General features: G+C 20.6%; 1 protein-coding gene across 1 annotated transcript; it reads left to right on the plus strand.

Moving 5' to 3' along the window:
• Window positions 1-355: 355 nt before the first annotated feature.
• Window positions 356-23,514, plus strand: LOC128958718 (BDNF/NT-3 growth factors receptor-like). The gene is made up of 14 exons (XM_054304629.1): window positions 356-924; window positions 10,218-10,292; window positions 11,385-11,456; window positions 13,461-13,525; window positions 15,280-15,450; window positions 17,190-17,286; window positions 17,382-17,626; window positions 20,622-20,804; window positions 20,878-20,988; window positions 21,053-21,198; window positions 21,999-22,287; window positions 22,397-22,465; window positions 22,580-23,082; window positions 23,149-23,514. Exons 1-14 carry the CDS (start codon window positions 467-469, stop codon window positions 23,497-23,499), a joined length of 2,835 nt encoding a protein of 944 aa, XP_054160604.1. The 5' UTR covers window positions 356-466; the 3' UTR covers window positions 23,500-23,514.
• The last annotated feature ends 99 nt before the right edge of the window (window positions 23,515-23,613 follow it).

A 23,613-nucleotide genomic window follows, 5' to 3' on the forward strand; every position in this document is an offset into this window, starting at 1 on the left:
TTAATTATTTTATTTTTGTTGTTTATATGTATATTAAATTTATAGTCATTATCCAAGAAAGTCAATCAATTGTTTAATGAAGTGAACCACAAGTTTTTACACCAAAACAACTCAATAAAAAGATAACAATTCAAACAATTTTTACGGCAAATAAATTTTTCTAACACAAGAAAATTCCATTAAAAATATATTTTTTAAAATAAATATTACTTTTATCTGTGTTAACAAAATGTATATAATAAATAATAAAATGATAGAAAAATAAGTGTTATTAATGTTAATAATAATGTTATAATTTTTTTCATACATTTTGGTGACAAAGTAATGATTTTTATTGTGCAAAATGACTGTACGTTTAGGTACAAGAGCTCTATTTTTCTACAAAATATTATGTCATTGCAATCATTGTTGGCTTTTAGTGTCATTTATACTGATTTTATTATCATCTCATTGTCAGCACTATGTTATGTGCAAAACAAGACACTCGGACACAGATTTCACAAAAAACTTATTAAGGTTTCAGTTTTATGACTATAATTACAAAAATAATATAAGCACTGATACCGTCATCAGCACTACTACTACTACTACTACAACAACTACTAGTCCAATAAATACTATTATTGATACTATTAGTAATTACAGTGACAGCTATTTTAATATGACATCTGTGTCTACGAAGACATCAATGAACGCCATTACCAAAACAAACGCCACGACTATTATCACCACAACTACAACAACATTATCTCCAAATCAATTGACTTTAAGCACTGATAAGACATTAGCAGTGAATGATAGCAACAATGTGTGCAAAGTTTGCTGGTGTAGCAAACGGGACACTCTTGACTGTAGACGTGCCGATCAATTGGACACATTTCCCGTTATGTACCACAAACACGATCGGATGCTTATCACCGAAATGTAAGTCCTATTTATTGCACTACACATACCGGTGCCCGCACTTTAAAGGCATTATGCAAATACCATTTGCCCAGTCATTACAATTCCCAAGCCCTGGCATTTTTGATACGAGGCGTCATAAAAATTAGATCATTAAAAAGTGAAAATTATTGCCAAACAATTAGTACCGCTTATGATAACTATAATAAATTAATAGTCTATTAATTATGCTATGCTATGCTAAATGATATTCATTATTATTTATTACAAATTTATTTATATGTCTTTTTACTGAAACAGTTATAAATAACTTGAGTAACATTACATAACATAACAAGTAATCCTTTTTAGCAAGTACAATTTTATTACACAATATAAAATTTATTGTTATTGTTATTAATGCAATTTTGTGCAAAAATAATGGTATTACTATTACAGTATATACAGTACAGTATAAATATATTGCAATTCAATAAAGTGCTGATTATTTGATATTATTTCTAAAACCAAGACAATAATAACTACCTGTTTGCTGAAAATAACAAATAAAAGACTCGATTTCAACTTATTATTTGTTTTATAGTAATTTATAACTAAAAGTTAAAATTACTAATAATTTATTATACCATATATTTATATTATGAATGATAAGGATTAAAAAATATTGACCTAATTTTCAGATGTTTGTCTTACTTTTTCACATCTAGTCATTGAATGATTTAATTAGAAAAAAGATAAAAAAGTGAATAAAATTTTAATGTTCATATAGTGTACAGTATTTACGGAAAAAATATTTATTTATTACATAAAATAAATTATATTTGAAATTTAATTTTCAACATTCATCCCTCAAATAACAAACTTTATATTTATTTATTTTTATGTCAACAGTAGATTTGAGACCTTAAGCTCTCAGTTTTAGACAATTAGGCAAAAATACAGTTTCTGTATACAATGTTTTATACGTATAATGTAATACTATTATATTATATTATAATTTTATAATATATTAATATTATACTGAATTTGAAAATCCATTTGAATTTATAATAGAATTAGAATAAGCAAAATATTAACAATATTTCCAATAATATTTCGTTACTATAAAAATTCAATTTTAACTCTGAATAGTATTATATTTACATAAATAATATTTTCCTTATATTTTTAATCAATAGATTGTATCATATATTTTGATGAATCTTTTAGTAAAATCTCTTCGACAGTGTTTAACAAGATTTTCACCATAAAGTTAGTGATGACTAATAAATGAAAGTCTGTTTACTTTTAATGTCAATTCAATTAAATCAAAGTTTGAGCCGACATTCACTCTATATTATTAGTAGTAAGTAGTATGTCATACACAGTACCTGTATATGTCATACAATGTTATAAACTGTATATACTGTGGATAAGTCTATTATATGATATAAGTAGTCAAAAAAAATAGTAACATTACATCATATAATTTATATTATAATATTGATATATTTTCTACAGTAACAATAATTGCATGTTATTAATATCTTATCGATATTTTATACTAAAGTAACAATGCATTAATTTAATTTGCTTATTAATAATAACATACTTATGTATTAATAATATTTAATTAATAAAAAAATAGAAACAATATTATGAAATTATTTTATTTATGTTTTTATAGATCAAAATATTTATAAATACATTACTAGTATTATTGTATTAACTGACTTTCCATTTTTAACCAAGTTTTTTAGATATATTGATTTTTATATATTTATTTTATTTCCTTAACAATCTCAGCAAAAATAAAATTACCAAACAAACTATGATATTAATTCATTTAATAGTTATTCAATTTTCCAATAACAACAATATTGTATATTTTATATATATTGATATAATAAAGTAAATTATGAAAAAATGTAGTAATATTTATAATATAATATTAAATAGGTTGACCTTGCCAATGCATTCATAAAAATAATAAATTTAATGCATAAATTATTTCTCAGAAGTTACTATTTTAAACATTTATGTTAAAAAATTGTTTTATTGTACAAAAATATTGACAACAAAAAAACAGTAATCAATGTTACGTAACATAATATTTCCTATAATAAATCCACTAAGTTTATAATATAATAATAATAATAATCAATTTCTTGTAATCAATTCAAATAAATTGAGAAAAAAAAAGTTTCAAAATATGTTTACTGAGCTAAATATAAATATAAAAGAGTTGATAAAAATAGATTATTTGTTGTTTAAAACGATGAGAATAGAAAAGATCCATTAGTTTATTATGTTTTAAAAAATTAATTTTTATATTGTAAACCCAAAAAATACATTATTTATTTAGTTTTACAAGTTTTATAATAATAATTTTTTATACACAGTCACTGAAATGTAAAAAAAGTTTTATCCATTTAAGTATACAAAATATTTACATCGAACCTTTAAAAATGCTATTTTACTATTTAAATAAAATAATATTCTAAAATTAACATTTAAAAATTACTTTATTTATTAATTATTATTATTATTTTATACTTTTAATTAAAATAGACCACTATTTTAATCATAGTTACATTTAATATTACAGAATATTTTATATTTAAGTATTTAGTTTTTATAATTGGAGTTAACATTTGTTTTATTATACATATTATATTAAATATTTAATTTAATAACAAACGTTTTTTTATATTAAAACTAAACTTTAAACAAACAGTAGTTAATTTATAAATTATATTTATAAAATGGCTAAAAAATAAAGTAATATAAAATACAGATAATTTTTATTTTTAATATAAATATTTAACTTTTATTGTGTGAATTTTTAATTTGCTTAAATTATTAGATGAGTACATCTTAAAATACATTCAATGAATTTAGTTAAACCATTATTGAATGTGTTTTTCAAATTAATACAGCATTATATTGATTTAATCTCAAATTATGTGTTAAAAAGTTAAGTAAATACAATTATTTTATTATCAGATGAGAATTTTTGTCTATAAAATTGAAAAACTCCTTTATTTTTTTTAATTAAAGATAAGTTTAAATGCAATAGTATAAAGTAGTTTTGTTTATATTATAAATCATATTTTTAATACTGTACTTTAAATACAATAAATAATGTAAGTTTTTGTACAAAATATATTATATACACGATTTCTAAGTTATAAAAAAGTAATAATTTTGTTTTAAATGTAACATTTTTCATAAATTTTTAAAATTTCTATATTTATTTACTAATATAAATTTTTATCAAATTAAGTTATATAATTTAATAAATTTTTACTAAAGATTACTTAAAATATAAAGAATATAAGTTTTATGTTTTAAAACAAAATCATAATATTAATTAATATAGCACGGATTTTTTAATTAATTAAAGTATTTTTTAATTATTTTGTCAAAACAATAAAATTGATATTTTAATAAATTGACTACAAATAATATACCGGTATTACAATACAATGTATATGTTTGTCAATTCATTAATAAACAATAGCGTCACATATTGTACTTAATTAGTTAAATAACTGAATAGTTTTATACATGTTTATTACAAATATTAATGCTATAGTTTAGTTAATTTACATACTTTATTGCTAATTTTTTTTATAGACCACAAAGTTTAGCAACATAACTTACTTAATAATAATGTGTATCACATTGTTTGTAATTATTTAATAGTATATAATTAAAATTAGTTTAAATTTAAATAATTAATAAAACTGTTATAACAGTAAAACTAATTTGCTAAGAGATTTTTAAAAATCATAATATAAAAAGTTTTAATGTAGTTATTTTTGTTGTTATCCGATAAGTTATATTTAAATAAATTTGTTTTTTAAAAAATCATTATAAACACAATTTTTTTACACTTTACTACTTTTATATATTTATGAATGAATTGTCTGCGAGTAAACAAAAATATATAATTTTAGTCTAAAAACAAATATTTTGATGAATATTTTTTAGTGTATATTCCATAGAGATTTACGATATCAGATATAACTAAAATTTGATAATCATTTAATTTAATTTTAAATTTATTTTTCTGCAAATTTTATTTTTAATTTTTTAGGTTAAATATCATTAATTTGATTTTATATATTATTATCATATAAATACAAAAACTTATGAATTGTAAATGCATTGTAAAGATGTATACAAACAAAAAAATTGTAAATTAATTTAAACAATTTTAGGACCACTCCTATAGTCGTGTGATATGTTATTACTGATTATAAATCATTTCTTTGAAAGAATTAAATTAATTTTTTATTATATTGAAGTTACATATAATATAAGTTACATATAATATAAGTTACATATAATATAAGTAGTCATTTATCATATATAAAGTTTTAGTTTAATTAAACTTTTGTAAATATTGTGTATGCCTGTATATACTGTATATACTAATATATATATACGTGATTTTTGAGCAAAAATTTGAAAATATTTTGAATGTTATTTGGAAAACATAAAAATTTTATAATTTTTGTTTTTATACATTATTTATAATTTATATAATAAATTTGAAAGAAAAATGAAAAGTAAGTTTTGTTGAAACCTAAAAATGTTTTCTCTATTGTGTTGTGAACTTCAAAATAACACTTTTAAGGTTTAATTTATATTATATAAATATTAAGGTTTTTAATAATAATATGTTTTGTTGAGACAACTTTTTGTGATAAACTTTACAATTTAATTAATTTTACATCTAATATACAGTTATTTAAATAAAAATATATTAGTATATATAACTATTGGCAAAGTATTTCATAAATTTATGAATTTAAAATTGTTTTTATGAATAGTATTATTTATGGATTTTCATCATAAAAATAATATTTTTAGCACATATTTTTTTTATTTGTCTAACATTATATTTTACTAATAGCAAAATTAACTAAAATTTTTAAAACTAAATTAAAGTTACAACAATATTCAAATACACATAATATAAGTTATAGTCCGTTTAGACATATGTTATTACTATTGATATAGTCATACTACTATATATTACTACATAAGTCATCATTAAAAATAAGTTATATTTAGATTTACAACAAATTGAGAGTTTTCTTCAAAAACATCAATATTTGACATTAATTTTGAGTATAAACACAGTATATCATAAACTTTCAATAAATTCATTATAATTATTTTTTTGTAATATTTTATTGCTATTTTTATTAATGATTTATTTAATTATAAATATAATTATCGTTTATAATTTTAACATTAAAAATATGTTTATAAAAACATTTATATCAAATATTAATATAATACTAAACTATTAATAAAATAAAATTACATAATTTTTTATTGGTATTTATGTTTTAATAAATTTTTATTAGTCTAGTTGTTATGTTTTGTATTTTTTATTTGTTATTTTTACTATTTTTGTTGCTTAACATGTATTGTTAATTATTTTATAAATTGCTATTTTATTTGAATTCTTGAATATAAATACAACAAAGTATGTGATTCTATGGATACATAAGAATCAATTAAATGTAAATTCTTGGCATTTCTTTTAACACATTTGTATCTAAAGTTTTTTTACTACTTTTTTAATATATTAAAATCAAATTTTCAAACATCTTCTTATTTAGATTAAGTAATACTATAGATGTTAGAAATTAATAAAATCACATTTTATTACATTATATACTTATAATATAAAATATATATTTTTTAGACTTAAATAATACTATATATAAACAAATATATTTATATATACAGTATAAATATATGTATGTATTTTTGTTAAAATTCTTTTATTAAAAAAATATTAAAGGAATTTTATTATAATATATGACACAATTTATATTTATGTAGTTTTATTTGTGTTATTATACTATAATAATATTATTTGAAAATTTAATTTTTAATATAAATTGAATGTTTGTTTTGAATATATTAAATGCATAATTAAATTTACTATAAATGCATATATTGTGTAATGTTTAACAAATATATAAATACATTGGAGAAAATCAAATCAAATATAGTTTATCATATTTATGATATGATATTATACGTCACATTTCATAGTTAATAATATACTATATATAAATAAATAGAAATGAATTTGGGGGCCATTTATTAAAGTATTACTAAATTTAATTAACTTTATTGCTTATTACCAATAGTTTAAAATAGATTTTTATAAATTATAAAAGACTAACAAATACTAAAAATTAATATTAATTTGATTTACTGATAATTATAATATTAAGTTAATATATTATCATTGATATAAATATTCTGTTTGATAAATGGAGATAACCCATCTTACTCTCTGAGATGACTATTTTTTGGGTCTACCCCCCCTTTCTGGCCTAAAATCAAAAGGTTACCTTCAAGGAATATATGAGAAATTTATTGGGAATTTATTTCAGTTAATAAAATTTTATATTAGGCATGGTTCACATATTACGTTCGCACTTTTTAAGAAATCTAGACCCCCTCCCTCCCCTATGTTCGCAATTGTTCGCGTGTAGTCATTTAAAAAAATTACGTTCGCTTATCCCTAACCGCTACCCCCCCCCATCACAAGAAATAAGATATTATCTAAATGCGAACGTTTCTTAAAGTCTCTACCCCTCCCCTCCATCTCGTTCGCAAAAGTTCGCTTTGGCTAACCCCCCCTCCCATCAAGTGCGAACGTAATATGTGAACAACGCCTAATCTTAAAAAATGAGACAGCACACAAATAAGATAATCTCATTAATTTTTGACTATACAAAGTAAAGTTTTAATGCAAATATCATATGACTAATAGACTATCTATCAGTGATATTTGATTCTTGAATTTTGATTGTTTAATAAAATGTATTAATTTGTAAATTTTTTGCAGCTTTTTTAAATACTAATATTTAAGCAACTAAAATTTTATGATTTTTTGTGATATTTTCTTTAATAAAATTTTGTCTAAAAAAGTATCTTTACATTGCTTTCATCCAGGCTATGAATATAACAGTATTTAAAGTAAATATATATATATAACAAAACAATTTTAAAAAAATTGTATATTTAAACATAAAAATAATAGTTTAATAATCAATTAACATAAAATATGCTTTTAAAATAATAAAACTTAAGATATTAAATATACAGTATATCACACAAAATCTTTTTCAAAATATTGTGAAAATATTTTTTTTTTTGTTATAACTTATAAACGGATTGGAATAAAACAAAAATATTTTATTCAAATCCGTTTATAAGTTATAACCAGATAAAAACATTTTGAAAGTGATTTTATGTTGAGTTCGGAAAACATCCCAAATGAAAAAAAAGTTGACTAATAAATTCCCTTCAATTTTCCAGAAAAATTAATGTAATATTCATTTTCTCTTTTAATTTTATATTTCAATAAAAAGTCAAAAACTAAGACATAAACACCATTATAACGTTTAGTCGTTATATTTGTTTATAGATTATATGTATTTTTCAAACTTTATAATAAAATGTGTTAATTATGAATCAATATGAAATACTAAATACAAATATATTCCCAAATTATTTATATTTATATTAATAGTTATTTTTGACAATAAGTTATATTTACTATTTTTATAAATAATTGAACAATATTTAAATTATAGAAATATTTAACAATAGGTTACATTGTTTTACAAATATAAAAATAAAATTAATGCTGAGTTTGTTACTTTTGAAATAGTTATAATAAGTAAGACAAACTAATGTAGAATTTAATGTATTATAAATAACACTAAAAGTCTAATAGAAATTTTTATATTGAATTCGTGACAATCATATGAGATGTCCATCAAAACTATTAAACATTGATACAGTATAAGTGGGAAATGGACTTTATTTAAAGTTAAATCTTATTCATTAAAACTCATTTTCCTAGAAATTAATTGTGTCGATAGTAAATGTTTTATTGTTATATACATTTGATGTGATAATTATGGAAATAATATCTCATAAAAAAATAGTATATTTTGGGTGGGGTTTGGCTATGATCTCCGATCAAGCAATGCATTCAATTTATGGTCATTTCAATTGATTCCTTGATATATACTGTATATATTGACCCCACCTTTCAATTACTTATAAATACCTTGAAATTATTTCCTATATAAATTATATATATTATACTTAGTGTTTTATATTAAATATTAAGTTTATTGAAAAAATTGTTATCCAAAAGTAAGATTTGAAAAAATAAATTTTGTTTTGGTTGTCGAAAAATTTAATTTTCATAGATATTAAAAAAAATTATAGAATATTTTTATATTGTGTTGTGTTTATTGTATATCTAAGCAAAATATACATTAATTATAATCATTATTAAATTAATAAAGTATGATGGGTAATTAATTTAACACTAAAATCATTACGAGTGTTGAATCTAATAGCGAAAATAGTAATGAACTAATTTGTTGTTAGTTTCATCAAAATATTTGATACAACTATTGTTTTACATGTGATTTTAAATTAACATAAAGTTTATATAAAATTAATGATATATACCGTACATACAAATACAGTACAAAAAGCTCATAAATTGTCTCTCTTATCACATACTCTATTGATTTCACTTATACTGTATAATACAACACAATTGATAGTGTAATAAAACGCTATTCAGTAGTTTTATTTGATAAATACAGTACAAGTAACTGAAAAAAGCCATTTATAAGCAAAACTAAATATCTGGGTATAGGATGGGTATATATATATATATAGTTTATTGTATATTGTATAGTACTGTATACTATAGGATTGCAACCAAATAAGTCATTGATTGTTTGATAGTATGGATGTCATCAGCAGTTTTCGCAATCAAACCACTCGTTTAGTGGCTTCACTTCTTTGATGTCAAAATTACTGTTAAATTAATGAATTAAAAAGACTAACAAATAATAAATGAAAGCAATGTATTTGACTCTCACTTTTGAAATCATTCAGTAATCCAATGTTTGCTGTTTTTGTGTTATACTATTAATACAATTGACTCAGTCATTGAAGAAAATTGTTTGCTAATCCCAAGTAATACTGTAAATAAAAATAGTAGCTATGGTTAAATCAATTATCAAAAAATATTAGTTTCATTAATATGGCAAAAATTAATGTATTTAAAATTTAAAAATTATTTTAACTTTAGATGATTATCTTTTACAAACAATTAGTAATATTATTTTTATTAACATTTTAACGGTTTGGCAATCATTTTTCTGATAATACATTTTTATGACATTTTTCTTATTTAATTAATATATAATAATTAATGACTTTTAACATAACATTTTTATTTTCAATACAATTGACAGCATAGTCGAGGATCAGCCGCGACTGACAACACTCAGTAATTCTCAAATGAAATACTATTTGAATGTCGAAAAATTGTAAGTTTTTTAACAAATATTTTACTGATAATTGATATTTAATAAAAAAAAATACTATATTTTCAGATATTTTATAATTTATTATATTTTCCATAAAAAATATTTATATTAATTTTAGCTGAATTCTTTTTTAAACATATTTTATTTTTAGATAATACTTTAAATTTTATTTATTATTTTTATTAACTATTATTAGTGTAAAAAACTAGATCATTAAGTTTATTGGCATTTGATATAACTAATGTTTTATTTTTAGTATTTTTATTTAAGTTATTTGTTTAATATTTATTTTTTATGTTTGTTTGTTACAGAATTTCATAAAAATATATTTAGCAAAAAATAATAACATACAATCTCTAGTCTATGTTTAGATATTTTTCAATGGATTTTTATTGAGTATATTTCACTATAGTATAGATATAATATATATGTGTTATTATAATATATATTTTTTGTGTGTGAATGAGTTGTTTGTCAACTGATGTGATATCAAACAACAGTGTGTTTTGTTAATAATAATAGTGATGACAACAAACACCCAAATTGTTTTCGTGCAAACCATTTGCTAACCATTTTTTAGAGCAAAATAAAGGACTTTCTCTTAGACATCAATTTCACTTATTTTATTGTCGTGTCATTACTTTATTGACACCATATAATATTTATATAAAATTTTATTTATTTATTAATATAGACTTTACTAAAAATAGAAAAAAATTGATAACGAATCACTAGTTTTTAGAAAATATTGATATAACAAAAATTTAATTGATAATACATTAAAACTCTCATCAAAAGTTTGTGTTTATTTTATTACTGTAATTAAAAGTTTTTTCATTTGAGAATATTTTAATTAAACTGTGAATAAATCTCACAGAATATATTTGCTAACAGAAATTAAATTCTGTAAATAATTATTATAATAATTATTATAATAGAAATTATTATTATTTTATATACTTATTATGAAAGAATATTGTTATCAAAACATAGATTTAATTTCCTATGAAATGCATTTAAATCTGTATAATATATATATATATATATAATATAATATAATAACAAATATAACATTTGATATTTTATTTTTAGGACAATAGAGAACTGTGGTCTCCGTTATGTTTTGCCCAACACTTTCAAGAATAATACGAAACTCAAAGAAGTGTAAGTCATTTGATGACATTTATAATATATTTGACACTTAATTATGACATTCAACTGTATATGACTGTCCTTGTGGTCTAAGATTGCAAAACTAATAAATAATTTTTAATATTTACTTTTTTAATGTTTTTATGTCTACAGTAATTATTATCATTTTTGTCTGCATATCTTTACTTATGTATTAATCTCTTGTTTAAATTAAGATATAACTAGTGTTTAGCAAAAAAAGAAAAATTTCTAAAATAATAGAGAAATTTCTGTCTGAAATCTCAATATTAATTTTGTTGACTCATATTAGTTATCTTTGTAATAATACATTATGATTACGAGTAATAATTAAATATTATTATAATTTGTATTTTAATTAATAATTAAAGTAAAAATTAATCTTTTTAATTATATTAAACTAAAAATATAATTAAAAGATTAATAAAATTTTACATAACTATAATTAGAACTATTTTTTATATATATATAGGGATCCCATTTCTATAGTATATATGCATTGTTTCATTAATATAGTATTACAATAGCTATAGATATGGAGATCCCAAAGTATACTTTAATAATAAATTAAAGTTTATAGAAATTTATTCATGAGAAATTTACTAGAAATTTTCTCAGTGAAATTTTATAGAAATTTCTATTTGCTCATCTCTAGATATAACTAGCAGCTAATAATTTATATATGCAGTATATATTGTATATTTTATCTATTTATTTATGAATTATTTATTTTATTTATATTATTAAAAAATGCAAATGAAATGCATCGGTCCGGACGATACCTTAATATAATATTTAATACGTATTTGGTTTTAGTGATCATAATTAGCCCAACAATGTATTTGTCATATAAACCTATTATTTAATGTGAATTTTAGATAACAATAGTCATTGAATGTTGTATGTGTTTGTTTGTTTGTTTGTTTGTGTGTKTGTGTGTGTGTGTGTGTGTGTGTGTGTGTGTGTGTGTGTGTGTGTGTGTGTGTGTGTGTGTGTGTGTGTGTGTGTGTGTGTGTAATGACAGTACAAATTAAGTAATGCCTTATCGGACAAAACAACACAAAATTTTTTAATAGTTTTGACGAACGACCAGAACATAGATTACTGAGACGTGAAACAAGTGCTGAATACATGGCTGTAATGATATTCAATCCATAATATAATCGCATTTTATTACATGTTTTGATCCTTTAATACTGCCTTTTATACCATTTATTATTCTTGCCGTTAGATTATAAGTCAAACACATTTCTTATTTAATCAAATTAAAGTATAAATATACTGTAGTATATAATGTATTATAACCTTAATTTTATTAATTTTTTATATTTAAGAGAATTTTTTAAATATATATTTTACTGTATACTATATAAAAATAATTTTAATGCATGAATACAATCAAATCAAATATAATATACAATCAAAACATACATATTATATAATTTGTTCAATATTTTACTGTTCATATTTAATAGCTCTAATAATAACGTAATTATAATTTTTTAAGACAAATGGTAATAAATGTTAACAAATATTCGGATAAATAAACTTATTTAAGAGTTTGCTATTATATCAATATTACAGTATATGAATTGTTTATTAAATAATAAAATTTATATTATTTGATTATAAAAGCAAATATATTTTTAGCAATAAAGCGATATAAAAATAGTTTAACACATCATTAGATAAACTATTTACTATAACTTATTAAACATATAACTAATACAATACAACAATAATGACTAATTAATTATGAATTATGGTTTGATTTACATATTTATTTTTGCAAATAATTTCTCGTAAGTTATCTATTACTTAAATAATAGATTCTCATTATTTCAATTTATATAACTTAATATTTGCAACAAATAAATTGCTTATGTATTTAAAAAAATGTTTAATGTAATGCTTTAAATAAGCAGTAATTAACAAATTAATAAAAAATACAATTGAAATAATTATTAATTAAATATATAATACGGTTTGTATATAAAGGTATCTCAAGAGAAACAAAATACAAGTGCTTTCGTGGAAATTATTTGAAAGACTCACAATTCTCCGTAAGTATCCATCAATTAATATAACTATTTATATATATATTTTTTAATAATTATTAAAATTTTATGAATTGAATAAATTCAATATAAACCATTAAATTGAAGCACATTTTATCATTGAAAACAAAATTTTAATTGGAAATAAATTTGAGTTGATTTTAATATCTTTTTTTTAAATAAAATAAATAGTTTTCAATTATGTTATAATAAATATTTTAAAAATAAATATGTCATAATTTTAAACATCAAAATACATTATTACTAAATAAATCCGGATTATAATAATGTTAAAATATACTGTTTTATATTATATATTGAAGCATATAAAACTATAACAAAATGTAATCTTTTACACTAAACTTCAAAATCATAATCTCAATTTGAAAACGTTTAAAATAATAAATAATTTTAATATTTAAATATTGTTTTTGTTATCATTTATTACTATTATATTATATATTATACTAAATTGATATATTTGTTAGAATTATTATTTTTATTTTAAAAAAAATTTCAAATTTATATTATTATTATGATATTTAGTGTAAAAGATTACAATTTGTCATATTTTTATTTGAAATAATACTCTATATTATAAATAACAATATATTAGGTGTCACTTCCGTTTACGGGCTTTTAGTTAATTAAAATATAGATTTATATCTGAATACCTTATGATATAATGAACTCGTATTATAATATTATAAATATATAAATGTCCTTGATACATATCTACATATATCTTATAACGAAAATATAATTAAAAATAATTATATGCTATCTATTAGATCAAGCATTAGCCGTGTATTAGTGTTCTGCAGTGTCACCTAAACTCATATTTCTATCTCAACCTAAACCCAAATATAATAGTATTACTAAACTAATAAAATACTATTTAAAAAAAACCTTAACTGACTCTGTAATTAGCATAATTAGCAATAGCAATAACCCTAATTAGCATGTAATTAATTATTTTTAAATTTTAATTATATTTTCGTTATAAGGGATATGTAGCTAGGACCTTTATATATGAGTTCCTTATATCAATATAAATGTATCATTTAATTATCCAGAAGCCCGTAAACGAAAGTCTGGGCATATATTTTATTTTTAAAATAGGAATTTTGTAAATTTTAATCATTTAAAAATAATGGCTATTTATTTACTAATATTTATTAAAAGTATTAAATTATATTTATAATTATTAAATATTATTATATAAATATTAATTAAAATACAAACAAAAAAATGTCAATAATGAGAGACTAGTACAGTATGACCACCTATTTTATTAATTTAATATAATCACTGATTACATGGTTTAAGTTAAATAATGAATTATTAGTAATTAAATAGTAATGAAAAAGTAATTTTAACTAATTGTAATCAAAGAATTGACTTTTAACCTAAACTCAAATACAAAAGAAGTTTTAGCTATATTTAGATTAATACGAGTAATAGTTTTTCTCAATTAAATTAATCGATTGAAGACTACTTTAAAATGTATTGATTAGTAAAGTAAATATTTAGAGGAAATAGAGATCGGTTTTGACCAACCAATTGATGGATCGGTGAATGACTTTTTTGATGATTAAATTATATTAAGTTTACTAAATTTCATTATAAATACACTATTTTTTCTCATTAGTTATTCAAAGCATCATTTATTTATTGAAATTCAGAAATAATTTAATTATAATAATAATTAATTATTTATGTAATATATCTTTAAATAATAATTATTATTTTCTAAACAGAGTTAGAGTTGGAGAACAATCCGCTTACATGTAATTGTTCGTCAAAATGGATTCAAAGACAGATCTCCAAACCTAATGGCATATTAGGACCCCTTTCCGATAGCATCACCTGTTTTGACGATAAACTCAATAAAACATTACGACTCAGTAATATTTCAATTCCCGGATGTGGTCAGTAATAACTAGTTTTTTATTTATTATTAATTATATAAATATACAATTATTTTTATTTTTAGAAATAAATAATGACAGAAAAAATATTGAGTAAATTTTTTAAAAATATAAATAATATAAGAAAATAATTAGTTATAATAATTATTTTAATAAATAAATAAAAATTCAGTATTTAATTTATATTTATTAAAAAATGCATTTTATTAGTATTTATAGTTATTGTTAAGTTTTAAAATTAATTATTTATTAAATATAGAAACTTAAAAAAAATTAAAAGTGTTCATCAAATTCGTTTTTTTTGCTTTGACTATTTAATAACCTAATATTAGATGAACTATACTGTAAAAGATATATAATATTGTGTTATAAAATATTAGTACATTTGCAATGAGAATACAAGATTGAAAGGCAATTCTATATATTATTATAATAAAAGCATTAATCAATTTATATATATTTCTTAGTTTTTTCAATATATTCAATGATTAAACTTTATTTATAACTTTATTTTTATTATAATAAAAAAATTAGAATAATAATGTAAAAATAAAAATTACATAATATTTTAATTAAATAAAAACAATGAAAATCAATATATAATTACTAAAGTAAACTAAACATTTTATCATAAAAAATAACTAATATTTACTTTGTATATTTGATTATTTATATATCATATATATATATATATATATATATATGTGTGTGTATGTATATATGTATGTATGTATGTATGTATAAGGTATATATATTACTGTGGCTAGTAAATTTCGAGACAGAATTTTTGTACTAAGTTTTTCTAAAATAATTCGAATATTAGAATGTTTTATATTTTTGTTTTAATGTACATATTTTCTATGATTATCACTTATCAAAATAATAGTAGTTTAATATCTTTGTCTAAAAAGTTTTCGGAATTATTTACAAAAATATTTGATAAATGACATTTTAAAACAGTAATCTTTTTTGATATTTTTATGTTTAAAATAAAAATAAATTTAAACAAAAAAATATTAATTTTAAAGAGTAATATTTGATGTTTATTTTTTAGTAAAAATCAGTAAGTTTATCAAATGCTTACAATTTTTAATAAATAATTTTATCTAAAATTAGGTCTAAATTTGTCTTCCAAAATAGCACAATTTTAATTTTTAATAATGTTTGGTATTTTCGTCAATAATAAAAAATTATTTTATTATTTTCTTAAAAGCAGGCAACATAATATAATATTTAATCATTTTAAAAAATTTATTAGAATAATATAATTTTAATAAATAACAAAAACATTTTAAAATTTATTTTCGTTTTTTAGAAATAAGTATAAATTGTATTTTTTTGTAATTTTTCATAAATAATTCTTTAATTGTCAGAAATCTAATAAAATAAAAATACTTGTATTATTTTATCAGGATTAATAGTTTTTCTTAGATTTTATAAATTATACAATTCTAAAAATTGAGGTTACTAATTTTGTAGCATTATAAAACTTTAATTATTATACTATAAAATATTTTAAAAAATTAACAATAATAATGAATATCTCTACAATTTAATACCATAAAAAAATAATTTTTAATTATTAAACCGAATGCAGAAAAATCTATTAAGTTTTCATATTACAATTTGTCTCGAAATATATTTGCCACAGTAATACTTTATTATTTTAGTTATTAAAACAGAAACTTATTTTTAATTACACTAAAGTTATTGATTGAAAAAAACATTTATTTGAAAAGATATGCCTGAAGTGGAAGTGTTTCCTCATGAGATTGAGATCAATGAAAGTCAATCGGCAGTATTGGTGTGCACTGCATACGGATCGCCGCCACCAAAGTATGATTAATGTGTTTAACAGTAAATTAAGACAATTTTGATTATAAATCACGTCATAACTCATATTGTATTGATTTTTTAACACAACTATATAGGGTCTCCTGGAATGTAACGGGTCTTCATTCAAATATTACTGTAAAATATACACAAAGTGTAATCATTGACAGACTATCAAAACATAGTTTTTACAAAAAGCATGGAAACATCGATAGGAATGTCACCCAAATTAGTACAACCCTTTACCTGAACAAAGCTCATGGAGCTGACAACGGGTATGTCGTGTGTATTGCAGAAAATATTGTCGGCAAACGCAAGAACTCAACACATCTAAGAATATTCTGTGAGTCTGTCATTCAATTTGTATGCCATTCATCTAATATGATATGTTGTTATATTATATATCACTTTCCGCATAAAAGATCATTTTGAACAAAAAAAATTTCACATATTTTTTTCATTAATTTTATACATTGTTCATGAAATACAATATATTTGTTCAAAAAATGAACTGAAATACTTCATTCATAACTTATATAGTTTGGCAATCAATAGATTTCAATATTACTACATATTTCGATATAAATTAATGTTTAATGACAAAAATCAGAAATTTATCATAATTTAATCATTAATTGGAGTTTTTAATTACGAATAATCAATATAATTATATACAATATATATAGTTTTAATTTCACACAAATATTAATTTGTTGTCAAATTATAATTTAAATAAATGTAGGGTTTTGATACTGCATATGACGTGATATTAATCATTGTATTACTAATTAAAAATTAATTAACAAAAGCATTAGACAACGATTTTTTAATTAATATATTTATTTTATTAATTGTAATCATTTTTTTTAATTTCATTATAATGATATCAAATCACACAATGGATTTTATAAACAAACTGTTTAATAAATTTAAATTTATAGTAAATACACTCAGTGTACAGTAGATCACACATAAAATAAACTTCATATAAATTTATTAATGTTTAGTAAACTACATTAAGTTAGATAAATTCATATTTTATAATGAAATGCAAGTGTAAAATGTAAAAAGTTAAAGTTTACAATTATAATGTTAAAAGGTGTGAATTTTTTAAAGTTTATTCATAGATAACTATATAAAGTATATTTTTATGTAAGATCTACACTAGTATTGAATTTTATATAGATTTTATGTTAATATAAAAAACTTTGTTGTTTATTTTTATAGTCATACAAATAGTAGAGATTTCATGATAAAGTAATTCAAGTGTTTCTAAGTTGATCATCAAATTTATATAGATTTATATAGTTAGATATACAAACTTTACATAAATTTGCATCAAATACTTGTCATGATAATAAATCATTTATATTGTGTCAAGTTATTTATAAAGCATATGAAATTTAGTAAAAATTACTAATCTATTAATATTTTTTAATTAATACAAACATCTTTACAATCATTTAAAATTTATTTGACATTAAAATAATAAAAATAATATTATTTTAATTATTTATTTTACAACTCATATAATTCTAAAATAATAAAATTTTATATAATCTATATAAACTAATATAATTTCATTTATTTTATTAATAAAATATTTTATAAATAATAGTAGATTATTAATATATAAGTTATTGTTTAAATTTTTTTGCTTAATTTTTGTTTAATAAAATCTTTGGTTTATACTTTTAAATAAAACTATGTGTCTTATCATGACAGGTGATTTATAATTTTATATTCATTAACTTTATGATACATAAACATTTAATAATATTTTTATAATTTTTATATGCTACTAAGTATATAGAGATTTATACATGTATTATAAATATTTTTATATAATGATTGATAACTTATAAACTTTACATTATACTATAATATCTAAAAAATCTATTAATCAATGCATATATTAATAGTTTCAAACAACATAATCCACAATTAATCTGATATTATAAATATAAACATATGGTTTTGTCAATGAATAGTTCAACAATTTTCAAATCATTAATTACAATATAACTTATAAGTGATGATTGATTTTTATAATATTGTGTTATTATTCAAACAATAATTACATATTTTAGAAATCAAATATTGTCTATAATATTGAATTTATGTCAATACAAAAATATTAATATCAAATTCCTGTAATTTTATTTATATACATTTTGTAAGTTATATATAAATTATATACTATATATATATATATATATTAAATTATGTCACATAAATATTTAAAAATATTTCAATTTAATTCAATTTTGATCATTTTTAATCATGATCATTTCAATAAACTTGTAAACTTATTACAAAATTGTCCTTTTAGTCTATTTATATTATTGATATATTGCTAAAAAAATCAAACACATTATTTTTTATTTAAATTTTATATGAAAACATTACATTTTCAACAACAACAAAATATCTACAGTAAATATTAAGTCAGATTATAAAGTTTTATATGATATATAAATAGTTAAATTTCAACAAATATTTATAAAAACATATCCGATTTGTATCCATGTATTGACATAAACCAAAAATTATATATCTTTTACACTTCCTTTGCAAAACATGTCGACCCTCTCTGACCTTTTAGTTTTATTTATATTATTTTTTTATTAACCGACTTTTAGACATATAATTGTTATTTTCAAATAATGTTACCATTGATTTATATTTTATTTTCTTTTATTAAGTACTCTATTTGTTGATTATCTTAACTTAAAATAGACTCACAAAACGACTATTTTTTATACAGTATTTTTTACATTTACTTTAATTCATTTCTCAAAGTGATTCACAATAATTCACTTTATGTGATATTGTATGCAAACGTACTCTACTATACAATACAATACATTATAATCGATAGATATTTATATACTTACTGTATATATATATTCACTTTAATTTCCTACGTTATTGTGGGCGTCATTCCCATTATTTCCCCAAAGAGTTTATTCCCAAACACCTGTCCATTGAAATAGTGGTTCAATTTATAAAAATAACAAAATTTTATATATTTTTTTTATTTCAATAAATGTTATTTATTTATTTCAACAATATAATATTGATTTAAAAGTTTAATAAAGTTATAAAATTTAATAACTCTTTTTTAAATACAATAAAAATCTCTGTTATGTTATCTAAATTATATTATAATACACTTAATGTAAACTTTAGTTAGTTTTTATCATTTTTAAGAGTTTAGCAATTTTGAATTGTTTTAAATTTGAATATAATTTTAAATATACATATATATTTACTTTTATTTAACTATTTCTTTGTAATTGTAATTAACAATATTATTTGATGAATATGAACACTAGCACCACCAAGAATAGTGGAACTGGAGTTTGAAAATAAGTTTTGGTGGTGTATTAGATACCGGATCACTGGTATGCCTGCCGTTACTAAAATCTGGTATTTCAATAACCAACCTCTCAATATGTCCGAAACGATCAAAGATCTAGAAATTGCAACGCTTTCTAAAAATGATTACGAAATTGAAGGCAAGTTTACATTGAATTACTATATGAATTCTAGACATCGGTTAATATAATAAATTTATAATTATATTAATAGGTTGTCTACAGATTGAAAGGGCCACTCATGTCAATGATGGTTACTATACCTTAGTTGTGATCAATTCATTGGGTGAATACAATAAGTCAGTTGAGGCACAGTTTCATAAAGGTTTGCAAATTTAAAAAAAATATATGAAATAAAAAAATAATTTTAAAACTTAATGATATATTAGATGTGAATTTGCCGGGTATTGCTCCGGGCATTCGTCCATTACATCCGACACCACGAATACCTCAATCTCCTAATCCATCGGCAATTGATATATTGATTCCAAGCGAATTGGACGCCGAGTCAATGCACCCAATGGATCAAATTATGGTTAGTTTTAATACTCATTTTATTTACCATAGATATAAATCGTGCAATTAGTTGATTTGTTTTATGATTCATATAACTCTTAATGATAATAACACATCAATTATTAAATATTAATATTGCTTGATGAATAAAAATAAATGTTAATTTAGTAAATACAGGTATAGTAAACAATGTAGATTATATAAATAATTAACTTATAGTTAACAATTAAAATATGCTATAAAACTTTTTTTTAATTATATAACTTAATAATATTACATTTTATTTTTGAAAAATATAGACAACTTATTATATATTGAATAAGTTTATCTAAAGTAAAATATTTAATTTAAAAAATTTACTTGTATTTACTTTCAAATTAGTATTTCAATTTCAAAGTGCTTTTATACGAAAGAAAATATTTGATTAAATATAAAAAGTATATTTTTAAAATTCCAATCTTTAATTTTAATCAATTTATTATTTAGATTATCCTAAGTAACAAATAAATTATTTATTACATAAATGTAAACTATTTCATTAAAAATAGTTATTTTTTATATTTTTTTAATCTCTATAATAAAATAAATAAATAAAAATTTAATTAAATTATTATATTTTTTTAATTTGTGTTGTTGCTCTTTACTTATTTTTACTGTATTTTATATTATATTAATAATTTAATCTTAAATTTTTAAATTATATGACATTAATAAAAGTAATTGTTATCTATTATTATTATTATTATTATTATTATTATTATTATTATTATTATTATTACAAGTATTAATAAATAATTTATAAAAATATTCTTCCGATAGTTTCCTGTAATTATAAGCTCAATAGTTGTGGCGTTTGTGGTATTCGTGATGTTTAGCATTATTGTATGCATCGGTTTAAGGAAATGGAGATATAGGGGTTCCCATAGAAGAAATAGCATAACTCATTCATTTTGTCCGACAATTTTATATAATTTATGTTTTCATGCGGACAATGAGGATAAAAGACGCGATAACCTAATGACAACAGAGAGGATACCATTAAGTATTGCCAAAAAATTAGTCGAAAATCCCAACTATTTACAGGAAAACGAAAAATTGCTTAATTCGGGTAACTTTTTCTAATTAATCACTTGATATATAATATTGTATTTTATTGTAAAAACACTTTATACAGTATATCGAGTATTTTATTTATTTATTATTTTTTTTTTTGATAGGTATTAAACACATATCAAAAGAGAAAATTAGTTTTATTCAAGAGTTAGGCGAAGGAGCTTTTGGAAGAGGTTTGCCATTCAATCTATAAATCAATTAAAAGCTACTTATCTTATTAAAGTCAAGTATCCTTTATTTTAATGTACAAAAACCGTCTATTTTTTGTTTTTGTTTTTGAAAACAAGTGTTCTTAGGAACGGTAGACTTCTTGACACCCGACGAGCCAACAACACTGGTTGCCGTCAAGACATTGAAAGATGTCAACTCTGAAGAGGCGCTCAAAGACTTTGAAAGAGAGGCCGAATTGTTAACAAATTTGATTCATCCAAATATTGTTAACTTTTATGGCATATCACTGGATGGCAATCCATTGATGATGTTGTTTGAGTACATGGAGTACGGAGATCTCAATAACTTTTTGCGCACTCACGGCCCGGATTGTCATTTATTGAAGACCACCGATACTTCGGTTTCGTCCAACACATCATCCAATTCAGTCGGTCCTCTCACGCAAAATGATTTACTAACCATTGCCGTACAAATAGCCAATGGTATGGGTTATCTATCACAACAACACTTTGTTCATCGAGATTTAGCCACAAGAAACTGTTTGGTTGGCACCGGACTCGTCACCAAAATTGGTGACTTCGGAATGTCCAGAGATGTCTATTCTACCGATTATTATCGCGTAATTATCAATATATAATATATTTATTGAATTAATTAATAAATTATATTTACTATCAATGAATAGGTTGGTAGACAAACACTTTTGCCAATCAGATGGATGGCTCCCGAGTCGATAATATATCGTAAATTTACAATTGAAAGCGACTGTTGGAGTTTCGGTGTTGTCCTCTGGGAGATCATGACATTCGGGAAGCAGCCCTGGTATGAGTTGTCCAATCATGAGGTAATACAACAGGTGACCTGCGGTAAACTCTTATCCAAACCCGAAAACTGTTCCGACAGTATATATAATGTGATGCTCTCGTGTTGGCAAATGAGAGCTCAAGACAGGCTTGCCATCAATGAAGTGAACAAAAATCTCAGGATTATTGCCAAACAAATACCCGATAATTCATATATAAAATTAATCACTTAATGATTATGTAAATTCCAGTCAACTTAATATATACAGCATATACTGTATACACAATATATATATATATAATTGTTTATTGTATTTAAATTATATAATAATGAAAATCATATTGTA

Source organism: Oppia nitens, unplaced genomic scaffold (assembly GCF_028296485.1).
Source record: "Oppia nitens isolate AA-2021 unplaced genomic scaffold, nextdenovo-longstitch-racon4-pilon3 scaffold3_pilon_pilon_pilon, whole genome shotgun sequence".
Classification (NCBI taxonomy): domain Eukaryota; kingdom Metazoa; phylum Arthropoda; class Arachnida; order Sarcoptiformes; family Oppiidae; genus Oppia; species Oppia nitens.